This window comes from Coturnix japonica, chromosome 3 (assembly GCF_001577835.2).
Source record: "Coturnix japonica isolate 7356 chromosome 3, Coturnix japonica 2.1, whole genome shotgun sequence".
NCBI classification, from domain to species: domain Eukaryota; kingdom Metazoa; phylum Chordata; class Aves; order Galliformes; family Phasianidae; genus Coturnix; species Coturnix japonica.
Window position 1 is genome coordinate 99,205,981 of NC_029518.1, and position 19,569 is coordinate 99,225,549.

The 19,569-nt window shown below is 42.5% G+C and overlaps 2 protein-coding genes across 2 annotated transcripts; both read left to right on the top strand.

Moving 5' to 3' along the window:
* The first annotated feature begins 1,355 nt into the window (after nt 1–1,355).
* Nucleotides 1,356–9,431, top strand: RHAG (Rh associated glycoprotein). Its single transcript, XM_015859903.2, has 10 exons — nt 1,356–1,556; nt 3,408–3,594; nt 4,455–4,605; nt 4,765–4,912; nt 5,466–5,629; nt 6,153–6,290; nt 6,603–6,724; nt 6,852–6,937; nt 7,549–7,622; nt 8,356–9,431. Exons 1-10 carry the CDS (start codon nt 1,451–1,453, stop codon nt 8,431–8,433), a joined length of 1,254 nt encoding a protein of 417 aa, XP_015715389.1. The 5' UTR covers nt 1,356–1,450; the 3' UTR covers nt 8,434–9,431.
* Nucleotides 9,432–11,940: 2,509 nt separating this feature from the next.
* On the top strand, nt 11,941–17,528 carry LOC107312450 (cytochrome P450 2K6-like). The gene is made up of 9 exons (XM_015859902.2): nt 11,941–12,315; nt 12,906–13,068; nt 13,233–13,382; nt 14,283–14,443; nt 15,098–15,271; nt 15,697–15,838; nt 15,995–16,179; nt 16,406–16,547; nt 16,821–17,528. Exons 1-9 carry the CDS (start codon nt 12,136–12,138, stop codon nt 17,006–17,008), a joined length of 1,485 nt encoding a protein of 494 aa, XP_015715388.1. The 5' UTR covers nt 11,941–12,135; the 3' UTR covers nt 17,009–17,528.
* Nucleotides 17,529–19,569: the final 2,041 nt, after the last annotated feature.

The following is a 19,569-nucleotide window of genomic DNA, read 5'->3' on the forward strand; positions in this document are numbered from 1 at the left end:
GTGCTGGCTGTCTTATCCTCTAGGGCAGCAAGAACGATCAGTATCTCTTTAACAAAGCTCTGCTTCCTTTCTTTGAGCTGTTCAAATGAAATACAGTCACTACGAAAGAAAAACATGCATATTCTCACTGCAGCTACAGATGCAGACCGCTACATTCTTTCTTCCCCATGCTGCAGGCTCATTTTAAAGAAGAAAGGCCTGAGATCATTTTAAATTTTGTCTAAATTAGTGACCTAATTCTGTCCTCATACTTAAAAAGCTGAATAGTGCCTGGAATTTTATGCTAAGATTACAGCAGCTCTGTCAAGAAGGTGTAGTCCAGGTAGTAGAATGAGCAGGGCACCATTCCTAAAGCCTACCTGGGGCCAATCACTTGGTTTGAAGAGCTGAAAGCTGCAAATTAAATTGACCTCTTTTCTGGGAGATGTTTTCCTGAAATAAAGTCTCCTACCATACAGTTTTGGCCTAAATGTGGAATGATCAGAGCCAGTTGTCAGTATCACATCAATAAAATATTCTACCAACAAAACACAAAACACTCAAGGTTCAATACAACCTTTGACAACCAGTGTGAATCTCAAGGATGACTGACCAAGTTCTCATAAGTTGAATGAAATTTATTTAGGTTCTTTATTCATGAGAAAGTTGATGAGCTGAGCTTATAAAAACCATGTAAGAAATCTGGTGTCTGAATTATTTCTATTTGTCTGAGCCAAAGGACATTCAAAAAGCAATAATTTAAATTGAAGAAAACCCAACAGCTTTGTCTTTTAAGAACTTGGAAGATTCTTTTTCCTTTCTTTTGCTGAAACAGAATTGTTTCCTCTTAGAACAGCAGATCACAATGAGAACTCATGTCCTCACCAGACACACTTCATTCACAGTGGAACAAGAAACACGGTTCTCTTTTCCCAAATTATCCTGTTCTCAAGAAACAGGAGATCATTCATGCTTCACATAAGATGAGAAAGTCTGAACTGTTCAGATGAAAGCCACAGCCTGGAGAAGCAGATGGACTACAGGAATTGACTGTAGGTACAACACAGGAGTTTGGAAATGACTGTACAATTGACTGTAGCTGCGTACTGCAATTACATGCAACAAATCAGACCGTGAGATTTACTTCTTGGCTTCTTCCTTTGTTAAAAAATATGCATAAGAAAACAAAGAACGTATCTGTGGCTAAAGAAGATGCTTTGCGTTGCAAACTGAGGAATATTTAAGCCAGTATATCATACACAGACGTAGCCTGGGAAACAGAGTTGGCAATATTGTCCCGTACTGTTTCCCTCCCATAGTGGGTGTGACGGTTGGTTTGCCTGTCTCTCTTTTTTTTTGGCTGTATCACCCAGACCCACAGAACTGGGCAGCTCAGTCGTAGGCGAACCTCCTTTATCAGGTCCTTGCAGCCTCCAGCTCTCCCGCAGTGCCTTCAGCCCTTGACACCAACATGAGGTTCAAGTTCTCGATCATCGCTCTTCTTCTAGAAGTGGTCTTCATCATTTTGTTTGGACTATTTGCGGAGTATGACGATGAGAACATCACTTTGTATCCGTGTAAGTACTGCTGAGATTTATAGGAGTTAGAATTGCTTTCAGCTAATCTTAACTGAGACTGCTGAATAACTTAGGGGATCAGCTAACACTGCTTGAAAAGAAAGGCAGACCATGAGGCAAAGAATCCTCTGAGGGGTGAAAGCTGTAGACTTCAAAGGTGAATTCAGGTTGTGCACATGCTGGGAATGATCCCTGGCCCACCATGAGCCAGGCTATAGCTACAACTGCTCAGTAATTTAGCATCTCAGACAACTATACCATGGCTCAGTGACATGTTGATATATTATGTTATATTGCTCTGTAAATATACAGTAGTTACACAACTGTACTGCAGCACTAGTAATATAGCTATTTCCTAAAATACCTCTCTGCCTACCTCTTCTCTGGCTGTCCTCCAAAGCAGCAAATATAGCCACAGAACAACAGTGTTTGGGGAATCCTGGTAAAATTTAGTAAGCCAGAAGGATGTTTTCAAGGTCATGTATCCTTCAGACTTGGATTAAGGTCCATTGTCCCTACAAGAACACAGAAAACTGCCTTCTCCTAAATGTCATATCTCCCAGCTCTGTATAAACTTGTCTTATATTTTCTTGGAGTTCCCCTTACCAAGTAAAATGAAGAAAGGTGCCTGAGAGTCTTGTGCTTACTGTATCAGTTTAACAGCGTTGAGTGGCCATTTACATTGCTGTGATACCTTTTTATTGAACTTCAGGTCTTCCAGAGGGAGATGATGTGCCATCTTAAATGCAAGCTATTTAATTAGGGATTGCCTAAAGTCTTTCACTGTCTAAACATGACAGAAAGTTTGTCTTGTCTTCCCTCCTTCTGCCTTCCTCCACAGGCAGTGTGTGACTGTGCTGTAATCTGTATGCTGTACCCAGCTGTTCACACTACAGAACCACTAGCAAGATTCTGGCGTGGTGCTGGCTTCGACCTCCTCCTAGTCATGACTTTAAGCATAGCAAAAGCAGAGGCTATTCGTGGTAGGCAACACAGTTGGGAGCAATGCTTTGGGAGGGAAGGGCATGTATAGATACCAGTCAAGCCATGCCATGTGCTCTTTGGCCAGAGGACAGGCTCTGGGCTGTTCAGTTTGCTAACATAGATATAAACAAAACAAAACATCACAGACTTGATGTTGGACTTTATGATGCTGACCTAGGAGTATGTAAATCTAATCCTCAGTAAACAACTGGAAGGAAAGAAGAAGAATGTCCTAACACCTGTATCTTCACTTGAAGTCCATCTTCTTCTCAAGCATCCCCATCTGCAAAGTGCACACGACCATTTTGCAGAAGCACCTGGCAGGCAGTTAATGGCAGAGTTGTGTAGATGGACTGGGATATATCCTGAGTCACGACTTTCCCTGAGTTTCCAGTCTGGTGGCTTCAAACTGCCTTCCATGTTATCCCAAGGAGCCCTGAGATGATAACTTCAGCTGTAACTCACAGGTTTAATTACATCTTCCACTCAACGATTTGTACTCTCAAAATTGCAGGTCAGGGTCTGATTTGTATTCCTTAAATATCTCAGCACCATAAATCCAAGATTTAAGAACCTTTATTTCAAGGGAAATAAAAATTTTCTGTAAGGACGTGAAGCTGTGATGTTTCAGGTAGCTTCAGGTCCAGATGAAAGCTATGGGCATATTAATTTTACTCACATAGAGATGTAGTGTTCCTTGCATAATGACAAATTATAAAAATAACCCATTTTTTTCCAAAAGCTCAGCTAGTAGGCAGGTCAGAATGGATGGGACGACAGGTCACACTGATAACATGAGTTCAGAATCCTTTCAGTTTTCAGCTAAATCTTCCTTTATCTGTCCACTCAGACATTTTCTTCTTTCAGTCTTTAAGGACGTCCACCTGATGATATTTATCGGATTTGGTTTCCTGATGACCTTTCTGAAGAAATATGGATTCACCAGTGTTGGTGTCAACATGCTCATTGCCGCCTTTGGTCTTCAGTGGGGCACTCTAATGCAAGGATTTTTGCACGGGGGTAGAGGAGGGAAAATTCCTGTTAACATCAAAAGGTACATATGAAATTTTCCAGGAATTAAATTTCTATCCCTTAACATATCAGAAGTAATAAAGATATAACATCTGTGAAATTAGTCTTCCAAACTCATGAACTTCTGATGGAACATTGCTATCAACCTTTCTGTCTTTCACCCAAATGGCAGCACCTGCTGCACTGGGTCAAGGGAATATGGGATGAAATCTGAGCTGACAAGTTACGTGTGGAACATGTAGAGAGACTGCTTGGAATCTCTGGAGCCGTGGAGAATTATCAGTAGTGAAGATCCCTCCTGCACCCATGGAGGATCTATTCCTCCATGGCACACAGGGTCACAAAATAAAGGCTTAAGCAGTCCATCAGTCCACACATGAGGTTTTTTCCTCCTTAGGGAGGAATAATTTGTGTAAACACAGGGCTTGGAGCCCAACCTCAAAACAAAGGACTTCACAAGTAATGCCTCTAGGTGCTTCTAATCCTTCCTCCATTGATCCATCTTGCTTCTAGCAGGGTCTCAGAGTGTTTCCCATGTATGCAGTTCTGCTTTCTAGGAAAACTTGTAGATTTTGAAAGAAAGCTCAACCCTAATGGATAAGGACAGACATCTTCAACACAAATTTTGTCTGTAATCTCAGACAGCTGAGTAGGAGGCAACTTCCCCAAGTTTTCTCCTCAGCCTTCTGTAAGAAGCCCGCACAACCCAACTAGGAAATTTTGGTATAATTTTTATCTACGAAAGATTTTTTGAGGCATTTTGTTTGAAGATTTACTGAGCTGTCACTTAATGACATAACAAATCTGAATACACCTTTATTTCAGGTCCCATTAAGCTGATTCTCACTTCTTTTTGGTTTGCATTTGTTTTCTCACCTTCAGCATGATAAATGCAGACTTCAGCACAGCAACTGCTTTGATTTCATTTGGAGCAGTCCTGGGGAAAACCAACCCTGTTCAAATGCTTCTTCTGACATTTCTGGAGATCACAGTCTTTGCAGTCAATGAACATCTAGTTACGGAAATATTTCAGGTACAACTCTTTAGAAATAATTGTTTCCTGATCTCACAATTTCCTGTTATAACACGTTTTCACTATGTAATGTTTCCAGCCATGCTGGGTTTTCCTTCAACATATCCTCATTTCTTTGTTGTGTAAATGTTGTGCTACTACTTTGGGTCCCTGAAACAGGCCACAGATATTGGAGCCTCAATGACCATCCATGCCTTTGGAGCTTATTTTGGCTTGGCTGTAACACTCATCTTGTATCGTCCTGGCCTGAAAAACAAGCATGAAAATGAGGAATCTAGCTATCACTCAGACATATTTGCCATGATTGGTAAGTAAAAGAAGCACAGTGAAGTAACACTGAGAGATGAACAGCTCTCCATCCCTCTTTCACCCATACGTTTTTATGATCACCTATTATTATGCTTCCCTGATACCAAATGTTAGAAACCACATGGGTGTTGAACTGGGTTTTGATCCCTCTGCCCATGATACCTACACATAGATCAATTTATCAACTGAAAGCTTTTAGTTGCATAACAAAATGACCAAAGATTTACATGTGAACTCCCTGGCTAATGCATCCTGCTCAGGCATTTTCAGTGTTAGTGAGCTCTAGCAGTGTGTGGGGAATGGTGAGGGCTGGCAATATGTTAAAGTCTTACAGTAAGATTTGTCAACGATCACACATCAAAGTCCCAACTGCCAAAGTCAAAAGTTTCTGCCATAGACTGTTATTTCTTCCAGAATTTCTGGTCATTTTACATTTTCATTGACCATCTTCCTCATTTCATGTACTTAGTGCTGTTGTGTTGTATCTTTCACAGTGAAATGCCTCTTGTGACCTAAGAGCCCTCATTTTGTTTTGACTTTTGCCCATCCAGGTACCCTGTTCCTTTGGCTTTTTTGGCCCAGTTTTAACTCTGCAATTGCAGATGAAAATGACAAGAATAAAACCATTATCAACACTTACTACGCCCTGGCGGCATGTGCTGTTATAACATTTGCCATCTCCAGCCTGCTGGATCAAAGAGGCAAATTCAGTATGGTAAGAGTCCTACCACTACCTCTGCTAAATCAATAAATCCCCCTATAATATGGATTACTAGATTGGTTCCCAGTGCCCATGAGCTATCTGGAGCCCTTACACTGCAGACACATCAAGGGCTGTTATGCTTCAGAAAGCTGCAGTGTTATATTGTGCTCCGAGTCAACCCACTCTGCTTTATGTATGTAATTTACTTTCACAATGGGATCACTGCATGTGAGGAGTAGAATGCTCCTAGATACTGCCAGGATGGTTCCACTCTCATGTCTGCAGAACCTGATGTGGTTCAACATTAAGAAGGACATTTGGGTCTTATTCCAAAGATGATCTTGCTTGAGTTTTTGTTTTGCAGTACCCAAAAGAGATCTGCTGGCTTAGAACTGCTTTAAACCAGCACCCTCAACACAGAACTCTGTTTTAGATTCCTGACTGTTTTTCATCGTAAAAGTCCCTTACAAGTCATTCAGCTCCAAAACAAACCTCTGTTCCATGTCTAGCATCTTCATGGTTGTGCACTGTGCAGGTTCTCATTCAAAATGCCACCCTGGCAGGAGGAGTAGCAGTGGGTACCTGTGCTGACCTGACAATATACCCTTTTGCTGCTATGTGTATTGGGAGCATCGCTGGGATCATCTCTGTCCTTGGGTTCCACTTCCTGACTGTAAGTACACAGGACCTACCTCTCTAACCTACTTTCTGCTTCACCAACTTTAGTGCAGCTCGCTTTCTTTAATAGAAAGAAACTGGCTGATACACTACAGAGAGTAAATTCTCTATTATTTTCAATTTTCAATTTTCTCTCTTTGTATAATTTCACAGTGAAAGGGAAAATAACAGATTTTAAGGCTACATTTTGTATATCTGAAAAGTATCCAACCATTTCTTGGTCTTCTCTGTTACTATCTTTTGAATGTCATTCTTGACAGAGTGGAGACGAAACTCACCATGAACTTTATATTTCCCCTCATTTCAGCCTGTTTTGGCATCCAAGCTGAGAATTCAAGATACGTGTGGAGTCCATAATTTACATGGCTTACCTGGAATACTGGGAGGTATTGCAGGCATCATAGTAACAGCGATACAACCCCAAACTAAGTAAGTTATACTCAGAAAAGAGAAACAAGTCCCTTTTACTGAAGGTCTATTTTAATTTTCCACTCTCCAAATCTCACTCTGAGCTTTCATAGTTTTTATTGTTGATTTGTTTTCCCGTCTGTTTCAGGAAAGGTGTCCAACTTACTGCTGGCAAACAGGCTGCTGCCTTGGGCAGCACAATTGGAATTGCACTGCTTGGTGGAGCACTGACAGGTCAGTTCACATACATTTCACATATGCAGTTCACAACTGCACACAGCAGTTGGGATATAAGTGATGCTAGAGATGTGCTCAGGGAGAATTTCAACCTAAGAATTGCTGAACAGAAACTAGTTTGAGATTAGGTCGTATCCCATTAGGTGTCCCATGTTTTCATGTGATTCTGTTACTCATATGTAGGTGTCTCATTCTACACTAGGGTGTCTGAGACATCCATAGTGGACTGGTAGGTACAACACAAGATTTACAGGAGAGCTACACCTGGCCTGTATCCAGTGGGATTTCAACCATACTTCTTTTCTGCTTTTTATTAGGAAAAGAGCCCTCTGAGATATTTTAGTGATTTCTTTGACTTAATATTGTTAAATAAACGTGTGACCTCCCAACAGCTGGAGAGTGGTGCCTTCTTTAGCCCCAGAGTTGTACTAAGGGACATGTTTTAGTGAGGAAATGTTGGTGGTAGGTGAACAATTGAACTGGATGACCCTGGAGATCTTTTCCAACCTTGGTGATTCTATGAGACTATAATTCTGTTCCAGGACATATCTGAAGAATGCATTTTTGGGCATTGTTTTTTTCAACTTATGAGGTCTTTTTATCCGCAGGTGCTATTTTAAAGCTGCCCATCTGGGGACAAGTATCTGACCAGAACTGCTTTGATGACTCTGCTTACTGGGAGGTGAGATACAAACCACTGTTAAGACAATCACAACAAAGGAACAATAGTTTCATCATGTTAGAAGAGATACAACACACTGAGGTTTTCACATCAGTCAGCTTTCAAACACATTGCCCAGTCTTAGTTAATTAAAATCTAAAGAGTTTTCTTATTCCATGCTCGTTACCAAGGATGTTTAATTGCCTACCTCTAAGCTAAAGCTCTATATCTTATACACAGTACACATCAACAAAATGTTGTTAGCCACCAACAAGATTTTATTAATTTTTTAACGAATTAAACTCCAGTACAAGCCAAGCAATTTGTCTTTTAGTCATAGAATGCTTGTGGCTCAGAGGGAAGTTGTGAATCAAAAGATCAGTGGATCTCCATCCCTGGAGGTGCTCAAGACCAGGCTGGATGGGGCCCTGGGCAGCCTGAGCTGGTGTCTGACATAGTGGTGGGCAACCCTGCCCATAGCAGAGGGCTGGAACTGGATGATCTTTGAGGTCTGTTCCATCCCAGGCTATTCTATGATTCTCTGTTCCTGTGACTCACAGCCTGCGTTGACCAGCAATAGTAACTACGCTGCTCACTTGAAGGTCCTTTAGTGTCAGTAAATTCCTCACAATTAATAAATAGACACATAATGTATGCAAACCGAATTACATTCTCAGTACTCTTCTGTCTCCTTCTGTGACAAAATGGATATCTTTATCTCATCAACTGAACTGTTCTTTGGTTTCTACGACAGGTTCCAGAAGAGGGGAAACTGCATGAAATTAATTCCAACCACTACGATGAGCACAGCAGATTTGAAGCTATCATGTAGAAAAACATATATATGTCCTTACGATGCTCTTTTCTGTTTCTCATGATAAAAACCAACACCCCCAAATTTTTCTAACCCCAAATATCTTCCAGAAGGAGCAATTAGGTAGCTATATTTCTGTAAGATTAAGAAGAAGGCTGATTTTATCAGAAGTGGTCATTATGTCAAGCTCAGGCGAAGCAATTTGAGAAAGAAATGAAATTTCTAAGTCAGGACTTTCCCTTGATGAACCCCTGCTAACAAAGGGCTTAGTTATCAGATTGAAGGGGGAGACCATAATATGGAATGGCACAGAAGATTTTTCCTATTCTGCCCGTGCACTTTTTCCTCAGAAAACTTTATAAAGATAAACTTTATACTAGGTTCAGCTGAAATCCTATTGGAGGATTCAGGGGGTCATTTATTCACATGTAGCCATGAGTTAATTGCACTGGGTTCTGACTGCAAAGGAATGCCTCAGTGAGAAACAACAATTTACTATGAGTAAATCTCCCAGAATGGTCCCCTCATGAGTTACATTTTGCTCATTGAAACAAAGGGAAAAAATATATAAACTTTGTGCTTTTGTTGTCCAGTTCTTAGTCTTTCTGTAGCAAACTGGGCACTCACCCACTCTTTCCTGACCTCTTCTTTTTGCCAGATGAGTAATTACTTCTTCAGGGTCAAAAGCTAGAACAGAGAGATGGGTTCTTCTACATGGAAATCTATCCCACCTAACCCAGCTGTTGTTTTCAGGAAAGTCCATGTTTCCTTTTTGACAAAGAAGAGCCCAAGAAGCCTAGATAAGCCTAGGAAACAGTGTAAAATGGCTTAGAATGTTCTTAAGTATATATTTTGATACAAATAGGTGGTGATTATTTAGGATAAGTGTTCCCCTAAACCCCCAAAACATCAAGATGATGGAAAAAGAGCCAATAAACTTTCATTAGCATGGAAGAAGCAAAGCATAACATTAATCAACATCAATAAAGGTCACCCGTGTTGAATGTGATGTCACAGTTATGAGTGGGGATGTGTCCTGCAGGGAAAAGCTATTCAGAGTCCACCACCCTGATCTGTAATGGACCCACACTACTCAGCTCACTCACCACCTGCTGGCACTGCAGGAGCCAGAGACCTACTGGAAGGAACCAGCAGGGCTGAGCAGGCAAGGACAGTGGAGCTTGGGGGTTTATTTCCTTCTCCCATTGCATTTCTGGAGACATCTTCAGTCCCACAGCATCTTTTGAATAACCTGGTAAGTCTTGTACGTGCAGGGAAATGCTGATCATGTTCTGAAATTCTGTACAGGTCTAACTCCTGACCATCTGTAAGCAAAAAACTCAGAATCACCATTTCATCTCATAACCTAAGTGTCAGTATTACCCCTTGTTAATAATTAAATCTTGTCTGTGTATGGCAAGAATGATGGTCACAGTGCCTTTTTACCTACTTTGCAGAGGTACAGAAGAAACACACCAATTAGCACACAGTTGGATACAATCTTTAAATGTTTTCTAGGGCTTCATCCAAGAAAGCAAAATGACCTGGCCTTTACTCCAGTGACCCAAGTGGCAGCAGCAGACTCAGAGCCAAACTGAGAGAGCAGGCTTGCACTAGATCCTCTTTCAGGCTCCCAGACAGGTTTATGAAGGGACCCTGAAAGGCCATCTCTTCTCACACCCCTGTAGTGAATAAGGACACCCACAGCTCCATCAGGTGCTCAGAGTCCCAACCAGCCTGACCTTGGATGCCTCCAGGTATAGGTAATGCACCACACATCTGGGCAACCTGTACAAGTGTTTCATTACTCCTATTCAAAAAGAAAAAAAAAAAAAGAAAAATCCCTATATCCAGTTAAAATCTCCCCTCTTTTAGTTAGAAATACTTGCCCTTTGTTCTGTCACAACAGACCCTGATAAAGAGTCTGTCCCCTTCTATCCTATAGCTCCCCTTTAGATACTGACAGGCTGCTCTCAGGTCAACTCGCAGCCTTCTCATCTCCACCTGCACAGCCCCAGATCTCTCAGCCTGTCCTCTTAGGAGGAGTGTTCCATCCCTTGGATCATTTCTATGATCCAAGTCTCTCATGTTCTCCAGGACTTCACATCTGGATGCAGTGTTCCAGGTGAGGCCTCACCAGTGCAGAGCAGATCACCTCCCTTACCCTGCTGGCCATGTCTGTTTTGATGCAGCCCAGGATATGATTAGCTTTTTGGGTTGCAAGTGCACGTTGCTGGCTCATGCCCAGCTGCCAACCACCAGTGCCCAAAGCTCATTTTCAGCAGGGCTGCTCTCTATCTATCTATTCTATCTAGTACAAGCAAGTCCCAAAGCTTGTACTGGTAGTGAAGGCTGATGGGACCCAGGTGTAGACCTTGCACTTGGTGTAGCTGAACATCATGAGGTTCACCTGGGACCACTGCTCAGCCTATTTCGGTCTATCTGGATGGCATCTCTTCCCTTGTATGTGTTGACTGCACCACACAGCTTGGTATCATCCACAAACTGCTGAAAGTGCACTGTATCTCACTGTTAATGTCATTGATGAACACACTGAGGAGCATCAGTCCCAGTATTGATCCCTGAAGGACACCACATGTCACTAATCTACATCTAGACATTGAGCCACTGACAGTGCTTCAGCCATCTTTCTTCAGTAACTGTATCCACCAGGCCTGGCTTTCAACTCAGAGATAATCCTACAAGCTCTTCTTTCTATCATTCTTCCAGAAACAGTTGGATGACAAAAGTAAGTAGAACAGCTGTAGTCTGTATTTCTTCCTCCTCCTGCCTCCAAAAGAAAGTTTTCTGTGGTTATCTTGAGCTTAGAAACCCAAGTACCTTTGCTTTACCACAGTGGATGCACCATTCACTTGAGCACACACAAAACTGGATGTTGAGACTAAGAGATTTCTGTCTCTTCGTGGACCTGAAGGTTTTGTCCCTCACTTTGCAGTCTTATCTATCTCTTGCTTGACAATCAACATCAAAATGGACAAAGATAGATCAGACAGCGTCAGAGTAAAGGCCTCCAAGAACTGAGCTCTCTGACCCCAGCAGTCACAAGAAGGTTTCAGGCATCCAACCTACCTGAGGAAGGACATAAATAGATAAGAAGAGGGGTGAAGGAAGTGGAGCGAGACTAGAGACAAAGAGGGAAAACTGGAGTGAGAACAAGAGCTAGTGGATGTATCAAAAGTTGTGAATGTAATTTTATGATGATAAGATTAGGGATCCTTGGGTTATATCGCCTGAGGAAAGTTTGGAAGTTTTAAAGAGGATGATGAGACAGCAATGGCTAAGAACAGAGCATTTAAATGAAAGGGATGACCCCTGCATCTCTTGGGCAAACACACTTCACTAGTTTTCCGTGTGTCCATTATGGTCTGCTGGTTTCAGACTCAAAGTTCAAGGCAGAATTTGAGTTGCCCTTGCTACATTTGTGCCCCCAGACACATCTACCAATGTACAACACTAAGCAAGGCATAGCTCATTAAACAGTAACCAGGAGAGCATAAAATGAGCGCATTTGGTACTGCCTAGTAGGTAGTTCATGAGGATTAAATTGCAGAAGAGTTGTCACTTCTAGCATTTCTAAGAAGTGAAGCTCATCCCTGAACTTCTACACCTCTTGGTGCAGAAGTGCCGTTATTGATTGAAACAACTGATAGGAGCTTGCTTGAGCTACCATCTCTTCAGTTACGCCTCTGCTGAAAGGCAATGGATTGGGCCAGCCTTGTTCCTGTGGGGTTACTGTTAATCCTCATTCTGCTGCTGATTTTGAAAACACAACATTTCTGGGGGAGCCAAGTGAAACTGCCCCCAGGACCGCAGCCTTTACCCATCATAGGAAATCTGCACAACTTGGACCTAAAGAAACTTGGCGAGACAATGCTACAGGTAACTTCTGTTGTTCCTTTCCTTAGAGCTCTCAGGCTGAGAAGGTGACTGACCTCCTGAAAGGGTTACAAAGATCTCAAGGCATGAGAATTGCAAACACAATAGTATTCCTTGCAGTAACTTCCTACCATATGATACTGTGTAGTGCAAAGGAATTGGCTTCCAGACACGTTATCAAGAGAACTGACCTACTTCTGTGGAACAGAAGAAATGTTAGCTCTCTTCAGGCAAGGGTAACAAGAAGAGAGGGGTCCTGGATCTCTTCTTATTAAAGAAACTTTATCAGGGACTGCTGAAACAATTAGAGGGGAGACCAGAGCTGTTTACTGGACTCAGCCTTTGGGAAGCTGGCAGCAAACAAATTCTTGGTCCTCTCTCTTGATGGAGAAAACTTCCTGGTTTCCCAGAGCAAGCAAGTTAAAAAAACCTCCCTGTGTATTCTTGCAAACCTGGTAGCAGGAAACCCCAAAACCCCAGGGATCTGGTGAAAATAGTGCTGTGCGGGAAGAAGAACGTTGAGCCTGCTGAAAAACACGTGTTTTTCACTATGCCAAACATCATCCTTTTCTTCTTTCTTTTCATTCAATTAGCTGTCTGAAACGTATGGCCCAGTGTTCACAGTTCAGATGGGGCCAAGGAAAGTGGTGGTGCTGTCAGGATATGACACAGTGAAGGAAGCTCTGGTGAATCATGCAGATGCATTAGCTGGGAGACCGAAAATCCCAATTGTGGAAGAAACAGGAAAAGGAAAAGGTGAGTGGGCTGTTCTCACATCATCTGCCCCTGTTCTTTTCAGGAGGCGCAGGTGAAAGAGAAGCGTGATGAACCTCAGCATTCCATCAGTGTCAAACCACCACAGTATAGATGAAGTATCTTTGCTTAAACCATCGTGTATGTGTATTAATTCTCCATTTCAGGAGTTGTATTTGCTCGTGGAGAAAACTGGAAAGTGATGCGAAGGTTTACTCTTACAACCTTACGAGACTTCGGGATGGGAAAGAAGGCCATAGAAGATCATGTTGTAGAGGAGTATGGATACCTGATAGACGTAATCGAGTCACAGAAGGGTAAGGAGATTCTTAATTTGATAGCATGTACCCGACTTTTCTCAGAAGGTCTTTTCAGGAATATCAAGCATCAAGGAAGAAGAGATACAGACCTCTGTCAGAGATACATCACTCTCCAGTATCAGTGCTGTGATGAGTAACATGAGTTGTGTCTGTCTCCTTGTCTCTCTACCAAGCAATTGTCTGGTGTGTAAATGAAGAGCTTTTATTGAAGTACTGGAAGTCAAACAGAGAGTTTAATACAAAACAGTACAGTTGAGGAAAAGGGCTTATTATTCCATGTACAGCACCTCCATAGAAAACAGACTTTGAGGAGAAACAGAGAAGGCAATTGCAAGGATGTGCACATCTAGTCTGAAAAATCAATTGCCCTTAGAGGCATATGCCTGGAAAATGCCTTCAAGTAAGAGACAGAAGATTCATTTATGCATTTCTACAGCATCATCCAGGATTATTTGTCACCAGGTTCAGTCATCAACAGCAGGACTTAGAATGGAATCATAGAATGATAGAGTGACTTGGGTTGGAAGGGACCTCTAAAGACAATCTAGTCCAAATTCCCTGGGAAATACAGGGAAAGCTTCCACTAAATCAGGTTGCTCAGAACCTCTATCCAGCCTGCCCTTGAGCTCCTCCAGGCATCCTGTTCCACTGCCTCATCAGCCTCATGGTGAAGAATCTCTTCTTTATATCTAACCCAAAACTACCCTGTTTCCACTTTAAAATACTACTTCTTGTCCTATTGCTACATTCCCTTTTAAAACATCTCTCTCCATTATTCTTATAAGCCAACTCTGTGCCTATCATTTCCCAGACTTCAATGAGACTCTACATGCTATTGTTACATTTTAATTAATTACAATAACCATGTGTTGTTTGTACCATCTTTTCCTTTGCTAGGGAAGCCCCTTGAGATGACCGAGTTGCTGAATTCTGCTGTTGCTAATGTCATTGTATCCGTATTGCTTGGAAAGCGGTTTGACTATGAAGACCCCACATTCAAAAGACTCGTGTCACTGATGAATGAAAATATGAGGCTTTTTGGAAGTCCTTCAGTGTCGGTAATTCATACAGTTTGAATGTTTCTCTTCAAAATCATGCACAACACAGTGAGAACGGTGCATCTACTCCACTCCAGGCCACCGAAATTCATCTATCTGTGTATGACAGATACATCCTGAAATGGCAGGAAGCAGAGCTTTGGCACTACATATGGGTTTCTCTTAGTCTGGGGGAGTGTAGCTTCCTTTCATGAAGAACTGGAGAACATGCTATAGTATAAAAGGAGAGTGTCCCTGGGTGATTGAAGCTGCCCATGACTTCCTATCTCCCATTCAAAGAACAATGTAAAAACTGAGGAAATGTCTGCAACTGTCCCTTAAATTGTAAATGCTTCTTGAGACAGCCAGCTCCAACCAAGTTGGAGAGGGAGGGATGAGAAGTTCAAGAGTGGAGAGGTAGGAAATTATGCCAAAGACACATGCATAAACGTGGGATTTCTAGACCATCAGCTAGTGTGACTAATATGTAAGAGAGAGCAAATGTTAACAATTTTACATAGATGGGTAGGGAAGAAAGTGGGTAAAGAGTGTTTTGCATCAAGATTATGAGGTTATTTGATTTTTCTGTAAGGTCTTTTGTTAATATACACTCTTGAATAGTGGTACATCTACTTAGTAGCTGTTTTTCTTCCCCTGCATCTGTGCATCTTGCAGCTGTACAATATGTTCCCCATCCTTGGATTCTTCCTGAAGGCCAACAAAAGTTTTGTTGAGAATTTAAGAGAAATCAATGATTTTATCAAGGTTACTTTCACAAAATATCTCAAAGTCCTGGACACAAATGATCAGAGGAGCTTCATCGATGCTTTTCTTGTCAAACAACAAGAGGTAATTGAATGCCAGCCACCTCTTCGTACCACCTCTGTTTTCTTTCAAGCTTTTTCACTGCATACGTGCATTCTTTGGTATGTTCTGCTCCATGGCAAAGGAGATGCAAAACTTGACTGCATCACTTGGGTTAACCCAGTGACTTCTCCCTATATTTCAAAGTATTCTTGTTATCACTGAAATTAACCTTGCCAACTTGATTGTATGTTCCTGTGAGGAGCAGAGTCAGTCCAAGCACTCAGTATTTCAAGACTCAAATTATTACAGGCTTCTGAAGGCATCCCCTCAAAACTTTATCCTCCTTTACACTTTTAATCCTTCCCTGCAGTTTGTGTATGACTTTTTTTCCGTGTTTTCTGAAATGAAAAAATACCTTCTTGGGTATTTAGCTGGCTGATAACAATATTGTTTCATTTTTTTTCCAGGAGAAGGGAAAGGCTGAGACATTTTTTGATGATAAAAACTTAATCGAGGTTGTGAGAAATCTGTTTACAGCTGGCATGGATACTACAGCCACCACTTTGCGCTGGGGCCTTCTGCTCATGATGAAATATCCTGAAATTCAGAGTAAGTGGAAACTGGGTGTTCAGTGGCTTTCTTCTTATCAGGTCACCTTGCCTTGCACCCAAGCAGGGATGAATAAAAAGCAAGTTCTCCTTATCACGTTATTCCTACCAGGGAAAAGAGAGATTTGAACAGTGTATGTATGATCTGTTTTCACAGAAAAAGTGCAGGAAGAAATAGATCAAGTGATCGGATCAAACCCCCCAAGAACCGAGCATCGAACTAAAATGCCATACACAGATGCTGTTGTACATGAAATTCAGAGGTTTGCTAATATCCTGCCACTGAACTTGCCTCATGAGACTACCATGGATGTCACTATCAAAGGCTATTTCATTCCCAAGGTAAGACACCAGCTGCACTTCTTTCCTTCCATCTATCTCCAGTGTGACACCTCTTCCTTCTTAGTCTGTCTTACATCCAGGGATGCTCGCTCACTCTGTGGTTCTCACAGCTACTTCAGCATCAGCTACCCTCTTAATATGTTAATATGTTATATTACTTCAGCTCTAGAATCTGCTCCCAACAACACCACTGTTAGTGCAATAACTGCTCTATCTTGGTTTGCAGGGAACCTATGTCATCCCCTTGCTCAACTCTGTCCTGCAAGACAAAACCCAGTGGGAGAAACCATGCTCCTTCCACCCTGAGCACTTCCTCAACTCAGAGGGGAAGTTTGTAAAGAAGGATGCTTTCATGCCTTTTTCAGCAGGTTTGTTCTATTCTGCTCTTTGAGCTCTGAAGGAAACTGGACATCTGGGATTCCTTCTTTCTCACTGAACCCAGTATTTCAGACTTTTCCCAGATGTTGCCTCTCCTTTTCTCTCCATCTACATCTGCTAACTCGAATAGCTCAGCTTTACCCACTGGACTTGAACTCTGAATTCACTCTCCTAAAGCTCAAAGTCCCTCACAACTGAAAAAGAAAACAAACACATAAACAGCTCCCACCGACTCTTATGGACCATTCTGCATTTCATTGCAGGGCGGAGGATCTGTGCTGGTGAGACTCTTGCCAAAATGGAGCTCTTCCTCTTCTTCACGGCTCTGCTCCAGAAATTCACCTTCCAGGCTCCCCCCGGAGTTTCCCCCTCAGACCTGGATCTCTCTGCCACCACTAGGTTTGTCATTGCCCCAGTAACTCATGAGGTCTGTGCAATATCACGTTCCTAGGGACTTTTATCAGCTGCCTTCTTGTCCTGGAATGCTCAGATGAAATATCTTAGTTCACCTCTATTCCTACCAGGGAAGTTTGGTACTTCTGAATCTAGTAGGTGATTTCTAGCCCAAACACACCTTGACTCATAGCAAGAGTTGTGTCACCCACCATTGCAAAAGGTGGCAGTCCTGACCTTCCACTACTCCTTGAATGAACAAATTGATGGTGGTTCCTGTGAGGATGAATGAGTCCATCCCTACACCACTGCATGTTCCACTCAAGAAAAGAGTCTGGGCCCAGACCTGTGGCCAAAGCTCACAGGGTGTTGCACAGATCTCACATACACACAATCAAGGACATTCACCTTCTTCCTCCAGCACGGCTGGACTCAAGCTGCCCCATGAAAATGACCCATTACACTTTTTGTCCCCATACCACTGCCCTGAATGTATGCAAAGATACACACAGAAACGTAACTGGACAGTTCAATGTGAGATAAGTGAAAGATGTTCATTAATGCAGAACTTCAGTGCAGTCACACAGAGGACACATAGAGGATAGCACTTCATATGGAAATTGAAATTATTTTAATTTTCTAAGGAATTATATGTATACTAATAAAAATTAGAAAAACACAGGAAAACAATAAATTATCCATTTCAAATCAAACCATCACCAGTGTTGTTGTCTTCATAACTGAGCAGTTTTGCACCTGAAATGGAAACTCTGTGTCGGAAACAAATCAGTGCTGTTTTTCCAGTTGGAACTGGGCAAACCAGTGCTCACATGGCACCATTTGGGCCCTTCCAAATTGTTTATAAAAGAGCCCTGCTGTAGCTTTTTAGTCAAATGAACATCTGAAAACTACCTGGTCTTCCTGGACTTAAGCAAAGCTTTTAACACCATTTGCCTTAAGACCTCTATAGTGAGGCTGAGAAAAAATGGTCTGGAAGGGGAGACAGTGAGAGAGGTTGCAAAGGGCTGAACAAACAGGCCTAGAGGGTGGTGGGCAGTGGTGCCAAGTGTAGTTCAGGGCCAGTAAGACATAGAGGATCAATACTGTATCCAGTATTAACAACTTCATTAATGATGTAGATGAAGGGACAGAATGTAACCTGAGAAAAACTGCTGACGGCACAAATTAAGAGGAGTGACTGATATACCAGAGGATCTAGCTGTCATCCAGATGCATATCAAATGGCTGGAGAAACAGGTTGTTAAGTATCTCAAGTTCAATAAGAAAAAGGACAAAGTCCTGCACTTGCAGAAGAACAGGCCCATGAATTGCTCCCTCTATGTTGGGGATCAACCAGCTGAAAAGCAGCTAGACAGAAAAGGACCTGAGGATCCTGGTGGATCCCTAGCTCACCATGAGCCACAAAGTGCCATTATAGAATCATATAATAGAATCACAGAATGGCCTCTGTTGCAAAGGCCCAACAGGTGCTGCATTCAGCTCCAACCCCCTGCGTGTTGCAGGTCACCAACCAGCAGCCCAGGCTGCCAGAGCCACATCCAGCCTGGCCTTGAATGCCTGCAGGGATGGGCATCCACAGCCTCCTTGGGCAACCTGTTCCAGTGCGTCACCACCCTCTGAGTGAAAGAAAGGATAGGAAAGAAGGCTAACTGTGTCATAGGCTGCATCAGGCACCAACAGGTCAAAGGAAATAGACTTGCTCCTCTTCTCAGCATTGGTGGGGTCATAGCCAGAGTGATGTGCCAATTTCTGGAACCCCCAGTACTAGAGAGACATGGGCATACTGGAGAGAGTCTCATTAGTGTCCGTAGATACTAGAAGGGAGAGTGCGGAGAGGATGTAGTCAGGCTCTGCTCAATGGTGTCCAGTGCCAGTAATGAGTATGAACTTGAACACCAGAGGTTTCCTGTGAACATACTGTGAATGTAGCATATCTATACTTTAGTACAGCCTTTGACACTGTCTCCCACAGCATTCTCCCAGAGAAGGTGGTTGGTCCTTGTGGACATGGCTTTGATAGTACAATCTTTGCTGGATAAAGAACTGCCTGCAGTGCTGAGTGCAGAAAGTGGTGCTGCATGGAGTTAAATCCAGCTGACAGCTGGTCACGAGTGCATCCTTAATAAGTCTAGAAATGATGCCAAGCTGGGAGGAAGTGTTGACCTGCCTGGGGGTAGGAAGGCATTTCAGTGAGTCCTGGATAAACCATATTGATGGGCTGAGGCCAATTGTATAAAGTTCAAGTAGACAAAATTCCAGATCTTGAACTTTGGTCACATCAACCCCAAGCAACGCTACAGGTCTGGGGCAGAGTGGCTGGAAGACTGTGTGGAAGAAATGGATCCAGGGATGCAGTTGATCTTGGCTGAACCATAAGCCTGCAGTGTGCCCAGGTGCCCAGGGCTGATGGTTGATGGTTTGACTTAATGATCTTACAGTTCTTTTAAGCCTTAATGATTCAGTGATCCTAACATTACTATTCAGGTAACTGAGCGCTGACACAGGTTGCCCAAAAAGCCTGTGGAGTCCCCTTTGTGGAGATCTTCAAAAGCCATCTGTAGATCACACCAGGCGAGTAGGTCCAAGTGTTCCTGCATG

What these genes read in the sequence shown, in the direction of transcription:
- LOC107312450 (XM_015859902.2), top strand. Translation starts at nt 12,136, where the DNA reads ATGGATTGGGCCAGCCTTGTTCCTGTGGGGTTACTGTTAATCCTCATT. An exon ending in TTCTTGTCAAACAACAAGAG is followed by an intron (nt 15,272 to 15,696) that starts GTAATTGAATGC and finishes TTTTTTTTCCAG; the next exon opens with GAGAAGGGAAAGGCTGAGAC. An exon ending in TTTCATGCCTTTTTCAGCAG is followed by an intron (nt 16,548 to 16,820) that starts GTTTGTTCTATT and finishes ATTTCATTGCAG; the next exon opens with GGCGGAGGATCTGTGCTGGT.
- RHAG (XM_015859903.2), top strand. Translation starts at nt 1,451, where the DNA reads ATGAGGTTCAAGTTCTCGATCATCGCTCTTCTTCTAGAAGTGGTCTTC. An exon ending in ATTCCTGTTAACATCAAAAG is followed by an intron (nt 3,595 to 4,454) that starts GTACATATGAAA and finishes TCTCACCTTCAG; the next exon opens with CATGATAAATGCAGACTTCA. An exon ending in GCGATACAACCCCAAACTAA is followed by an intron (nt 6,725 to 6,851) that starts GTAAGTTATACT and finishes CGTCTGTTTCAG; the next exon opens with GAAAGGTGTCCAACTTACTG.